The 6,741-nt window shown below is 48.7% G+C and overlaps 1 protein-coding gene across 1 annotated transcript in view; it reads left to right on the top strand.

Annotated features, from left to right (window-relative positions):
• The first annotated feature begins 2,458 nt into the window (after positions 1 to 2,458).
• DHX37 (DEAH (Asp-Glu-Ala-His) box polypeptide 37) overlaps positions 2,459 to 6,741 on the top strand; it is a 51,195-nt gene continuing 46,912 nt past the window's right edge. The window contains exon 1 of the mRNA XM_011988892.1: positions 2,459 to 2,664. Coding sequence (XP_011844282.1) covers positions 2,559 to 2,664 — 106 coding nt within the window. The 5' untranslated portion in view covers positions 2,459 to 2,558. The remainder of the gene's footprint in view (positions 2,665 to 6,741) is intronic.

Genomic DNA, 6,741 nt, shown 5'->3' with positions numbered 1-6,741 from the left:
TCCCCCAAAGCCTCCCTTTGTTCCCTCCCATTCACTAGGCTCCTCTTAAAATTTAGGGAATTCATGTGTTTGAAGTTTATGTAAATGGAACCACACAGTACGACTCTGGGGGTTGGCTTCTTTTGTTCAACTTTATTTTTTATTTATTTTTAATTTTCTGAGACGGAGTCTTACTCTATTGCCCTGCTGGAGTGCAGTGGCCATGATCTTGGCTCACTGCAACCTCTGCCTCCCAGGTTCAAGCGATTCTCCTGCCTCAGACTTCCGCGTAGCTGGGACTATAGGCACGTGCCACCACACCTAGCTAATGTTTGTATTTTTAGTGGAGACGGGTTTCATCATGTGGGCTAGGCTGGTCTCAAACTTCTGACCTCAGGTGATCCGCCTGCCTCGGCCTCCCAAAGTGCTGGGATTACAGGTGTGAGCCACCATGCCCGGCTTTTGTTCAACTTTATATTTGTGAGATCCATCCATTCTGTTATGTACCTGCCTTCTTCTTGCTGTCTAGGATGGTCTATACCATCTGGAAGGTAATTCATTGATATATTACATTTTAGAAGGAAATATAGGCAAGTGTACTAATACCTATTTAACATTTTTTAAAGGTTTTCTAAACTTTTTTTTTTTTTATTTGGAGACGGAGTCTCGCCCTGTCGCCCAGGCTGGAATGCAGTGGTGCCATATCGGCTCACTGCAACCTCCGCCTCCCAGGTTCAAGCGATTCTCCTGCCCCAGCCTCCCAAGTAGCTGGGATTACAGGAGCACGCCACTACGCCCAGCTAACTTTTGTATTTTCAGTAGAGACGGGGTTTCACTATGTTGGTCAGGCTGGTCTCGAACTCTTGACCTCGTGATCCGCCAGCCTCGGCCTCCCAAAGTGCTGGGATTACAGGCGTGAGCCACCACGCCCAGCCTCTAAACTTTTAATTTATTTAAATAAACACATTTTAAAAAGAAACTTTAGATCACTGTCATCCTAAGCAACAAAATCCATAAAAACACAGATTTGAGCCTGGGTGCGGTGGCTCAGGTCCGTAATCTCATCGTTTTGAGAGGCCAAGGTGGGGGGATCACTTGATGTCAGGAGTTTGAGACCATTCTGGCCAACATGGTGAATCTCTACTAAAAATACAAAAATTAGATGGGCATGGTGGTGGGTGCCTGTAATCCCAGCTACTTGGAAGGCTGAGACAGGAGAATAGCTTGAACTCGAGAGGTGGAGGCTGCAGTGAGCCGAGATTGCTCCACTACACTCCAGCCTGGGCATCAGAGAGAGACTTCTGTCTCAAAAAAACAAAAACAAGAAAACAAACAGAAAACCCCACAGATATGATACGCTGATTATGCTTTTTTAAAAATGTTATTAAGGCCTTCATGGTGGCTTATACCTGTAATTCCAGCACTTTGGGAGGACAAGTGGATCCCTGGAGCCCAGGATTTTGAGACCAGTCTAGGCAACATAGGGAGACACCATCTCTACAAAAAATAGAAAAATTAGCCGGTCGTGGTGGTGTGTCCCTGTAGTCCTAACTACTCAGGAGGCTGAGGTGGGAGGAGAGGTCAAGGCTGCAGTGAGTGGTGCTTGTACCACTGCACTCTGGCCTGGGCCACAGGGTGAGATCTTATCTCTAAAAAAAAAAAAAGAGAGAGACTTTATCTCAATAATAATAATAATAATAATGCATTGTTTCCCAGTGTGTTACAATGTGATGTCTAATAGACAACTTTAATTTTTTTTTTTTGAGACAGAGTCTAGCTCTGTTGCCCAGGCTGAAGGGCAGTGATGCAATCTTGGCTCACTGCCAACCTCCACCTCCTGGGTTCAGTCAGTTCTCTGCCTCAGCCTCCCGAGTAGCTGGGATTACAGGCGCCTGCCACCATGCCTAGCTAATTTTTTTTTTTTTGGTATTTTTAGTAGAGACGGGGGTTTCACCATCTTGGCCAGGCTGGTCTTGAACTCCTGACCTTGTGATCTATTCGCCTCGGCCTCCCAAAGTGCTGGGATTACAGGCGTGAGCCACCGCGCCCGTAGAGGCCTCCTTTTAGATCTTCCATCTGTCCCTGGGATGGAAATATTTGGTGCCTTTTTAAAACTACACGACTAATACGTTTCTTGTAGGAATATCAGAAAATGCAGATGCGCAAACCAGGGTTGGGGGGAAGAAGTTTGGAGTATTGGGGGTGAGGTGTATTTTTAAAGGTGGCAAAACACTTCCACTCCCAAGCAGCCAAATTAGTATCAGTAGATATAATTCATATTTAAACCCAGACTACCGCAAGCGAGAACAGCTCCGGACTTAAACTTCGGCCTGGGCGGGGACCCCAGGCCCCGCCTCCTCTAAATAGCCCCGCCCCCTGACCGACCCGGCTCCGCCTCTCCTCTCGCATGTTTTCTCTTCCAACCCCGCCCCTCATCGGCCAAGTCAGTTACAACTCTCGCGATAACGTAACCCGGAAGTCTCACGGCAGGAGTTGGTGGTCCGGGAACCCACGTGGGCTGAGTTTCGGGTTGCTTTGGTGGTCCGACCCGCTGTAGTGCTCACTAGGGCCTAGTCGCCATGGGGAAGCTGCGCCGGCGGTACAACATCAAGGGGCGCCAGCAGGCGGGTCCCGGCCCCTCGAAGGGCTCCCCCGAGCCGCCCCCCGTGCAGCTGGAACTAGAGGGTAAGACAACCCCGGACGGGGGCTGGATTTCGGGAATTTCCCAGGGCGGCCTGTGCCCTGCCTTCAGGACTCTGGGGTGAGGATCCCAGTGGGGTGGGATGGGTCCCCCCATTCCAGATGATCCAAAGGAGAGGGGCTTAGTGACAGCCTAGTTTTAACAGTGTGTGGGGAATACCCGTGGTTTCTCTCGCCCTCAAATAGTAACATGGAGAATTTGGCAAAAAAAATAAGAGTAGTTCCTTCGCTTCCCATGACTTCGATTATAATCGCTTTATAATCTTCAGCAACCCCCAAATGTGTATTTTCAGCCCAGTCTTGTCTGCTCAGCTCCTGGCTGGCTGACATTTCTCTCAGACCCCTTTTTAGTAGTAGCCCTTATTACATGCCAGGCACTATTCTCGGCACTGAGACATAGCAGAAAGGTAGATTTTTAGAAAATCCCTGAGTTACCTGCTGTATAGGAGGAGACAGGCAAAGAATAAACATATAGAAAATTCTGTGGATACCGTGAGCAGATAAAACAGAAGAGGTCATTGGGTAGGTTGCAGCATCCCATAGAGTTGCTGGAGAAGACATCACTCTGTTAGAGTCAAGATCTGAAGGAGGCCTGAGTGACTGCCTGGAGATGAGAGAAAAAACAGGGAGTCAGGCAGGTCAGGCCTGGACTGGGGTCTTGGCGAGGACTGGGGCTTTTTCTCTAATGGAAAGGGCAGCCATGAGGGCAGAGGAGGACAGATGAGGGCTTATGTTTTAACAGTATCACTTTGGCTGCTGTGTTGAGAAAAAACAATAGAGGTGAAAGGTAGAACCAGGATGGGGAGGAGGTGGAGGTGATGCTTGGACCAGGGGGCAGCAGTAGGAAGGTGAGAAATGGGTGGATTCAAGATGTGTTTTGAAGGCCAAGCTGGCAGTATCTGCTGGCTGACAGGGCTTGTGGACAAAAACAATGGCGGTGACAAAGATTGACTCCCAGCGGTTGAGTGGGTAGCTCGTGGGGAGGACCAAGAGCTCAGCTTTGGATTCGGGTAGTTTGGAGCCTGTTAGATATCCAGGCAGGGAGAGTAGGCGGGCAGCTGTTGACTCAGATACTCAAGAGATGCAAGTCCAGGTGGAGGTATCCATTTTGGAATCAGACATGTATATAGGTATTTATTTAGTCAGAAGACTGAGGGTATGAGTCCAGCCCTGGAGGAGAGGGAAATAAGGAGCCTGCAAGGGAGATGGAGTGGCCCGGAAGGTGTGTGATGTGCTGCGAGAGTGTGATTGCCCTGGGACCGGGGGGAGGACTCGCCCTGTGGGTCAGGTGCTGCTTCCGAATCAGGGAGGGACGGAAGAACCACTGGATTTAACACCGGAAGGGCATTGAGCACCTCAGTAGGGGTGCTCTTGGAGGAGGCTTGTGGTGAAGCAATTGTGTGGGTTCAAGGATGTCCTGTAGGCCCCTGAAACTAAACATGTTCCAAAATTGAACTCATCCAGCCACTTGTGTTAAGACCCCAAGGGCCAGGCTGACTTGGCCATTAAGAAAGATTCTAGAAACAGAAGGAAGGGTCACCAGGGGTGCTGGAGGAGTCTGTTTCCTTCCACCACTAAGCAGCATTCTCTTCCACACATGTGTTGGACCTGGAAGGCAGTGAGGGTATAGGGAAGAATGTCAGAGTGGGAATCTGATAGTCTGAGTTCAGTCCTTGGAAGTTGTGCAGATAGGCCGGGCATGGTGGCTACACCTATAATCCCAGCATGTTGAGAGGCCAAGGCAGGCAGATCACTTGAGGTCAGGAGGTCGAGACCAACCTGGCTGACATGGTGAAATCCCGTCTCTACTAAAATACAAAAACTAGCCAGGCATGTTGGTGGGCACCCGTGGTCCCAGCTACTTGGGAGGCTGAGGCAGGAGAATGGCTTGAACCCGGAGACAGAGGTCACAGTGAACCAAGATTGTGCCACTGTACTCCAGCCTGGGTGAGAGAGTAAGACTCCATCTCAAAAAAAACAGAAGTTCCACAGACAGGCTGGGAGTTGAGGCAGATCCCCAAACATCTCTGTGCCTTCGTTTTCACGTCTGCAGAATGGGACCAGTAGCACACGTTGAGCATCCTTAATCCAAAATACTCCAGAATTCTAAAGTTTTTGAGTGTCAACATGACACTTAAAGGAAATGCTCATTGGAGCTTCCAGATTTCAAATTTTTTAGATTAGGGATGCTCAACCAGTAAATAGAATACAGATATTCCTAAATCTAAACCACATCTGGTCCCTAGCATTTCTGGAAAGGGATATTTAACCTGTGGTAGCTGTCCTACCTCCTATCAGAGTTTTGGAGGTGGTAATTTGGGAAAATATGTTGGTGACCGAAACGAGAATGCTTTGAAACGTAAAGAAAGGTTATAGAGGCGGGGTGTGTCCCGGGACAGGGGACAACTGTTATGATGGCAATGACAATTCAGGATGGCACCTCAAAGACAGCTGTAGACACTGGACTGACACTTGGAACTGGACCATCTGAGCAGAGGGGCTGAGGTCTCTCAGACCCAGAGATTTGGGGAAAGTTGTTTCTCAGATCAGAACAGGACATTTCCATGTATCCCTGCCTTTCTCAGGGCCTAGAGGAATCTCATAAGAACATGACTCAGATTGCCTTCTTTTATTTATTTATTTATTTATTTATTTGAGATGGAGTCTCGCTCTGTCACCAGGCTAGAGTGCAGTGGCGCAATCTCTTGACTTCAGGTGATCTGCCTGCCTCGGCCTCTCAAAGTGCTGGGATTACAGGCATAAGCCACTGCACCCAGCCCACTGTACTTAATTAGGGTCACAAAACCTGTCCTCTTTGTAACATAAAGACGTAGGAACCAAACAGTTAATCAAAGAATCAGATCCTCGGCCGGACGCGGTGGCTCAAGCCTATAATCCCAGCACTTTGGGAGGCTGAGGCAGGCGGATCACAAGGTCAGGAGATCGAGACCATCCTGGCTAACACGGTGAAGCCCCATCTCTACTAAAAATACAAAAAATTAGCTGGGCGTGGTGGTGCGCACCTGTAGTCCCAGCTACTCGGAGGCTGAGGCAGGAGAATGGCGTGAACCCGGGAGGCGGAGCTTGCAGTGAGCCGAGATCGCGCTACTGCACTCCAGCCTGGGTGACAAAGCGAGACTCTGTCTCAAAAAAAAAAAAAAAAAAGAATCAGATCCTCCCCACACAGGAACACCAGACAGCAAACCCCAGCATCGGACGTCAGGCAGACACAGGTATTTGCTAAGGTTTGTCCTACCTAAGATTCTGCAATTGGTGGAGTTGAAGAGTGATATGATAACTGAATTTTTCTAAATTTGTCTAGATTGTATATGTTCAAACTATTATGTTTAGAAATAGATAAGATGGAAACTTAGCCTAGTCCACTATACACTCTTTTTTTTTTTTTTTTTTTTTAAATAGAGCCTTGTTCTGTCGCCCAGGCTGGAGTACAGTGGCGTGATCTCTGCTCACTGCAACCTCTGCCTCCTGGGTTCAAGCAGTTCCCGTGCCTCAGCCTCCCGTGTAGCTGGGATTATAGGTGCATGCCATCACATCTGGCTCGTTTTTGTATTTTTTGTACAGACGGGGTTTTGCCATGTTGGCCAGGCTGGTCCCCAACTCCTGGCCTCACTTCCCAAAGTATTGGGATTGCAGGCGTGTGCCACCGCGCCCGGCCCTACTGTACACTCTTAAGAGAGTATCAGGCTGGGCATGGTGGCTCATGCCTATAATTCCAGCACTTTGGGAGGCTGAGGTGGGTGGATCACTTGAGGTTAGGAGTTCGAGACCGCCTGGCTAGGATGGTAGAACCCTGTCTCTACTGAAAATACAAAAATTAGCTGAGCATGGTGGTACATGCCTGTAATCTCACCTGCTCGGGAGGCTGAGGCAAGAGAATTGCTGGAACCTGGGAGGCAGAGGTTGCAGTGAGCCGAGATTGCACCACTGCACTCTAGTCTGGGGCGCAAAGCGAGACTCTTTCTCAAAAAAACAAAAAGATAACATCATAGTATTATTTTTCTTCTTTTTTTGGGGGAGGGCTTTTTTTTTTTTTTTTTTTTT

This window comes from Mandrillus leucophaeus, unplaced genomic scaffold (assembly GCF_000951045.1).
Source record: "Mandrillus leucophaeus isolate KB7577 unplaced genomic scaffold, Mleu.le_1.0 Scaffold34, whole genome shotgun sequence".
NCBI classification, from domain to species: Eukaryota; Metazoa; Chordata; class Mammalia; order Primates; family Cercopithecidae; genus Mandrillus; species Mandrillus leucophaeus.
The sequence above is the reverse complement of the archived record's forward strand: the minus strand, read 5'-3'. Positions and strand labels throughout refer to the sequence as shown.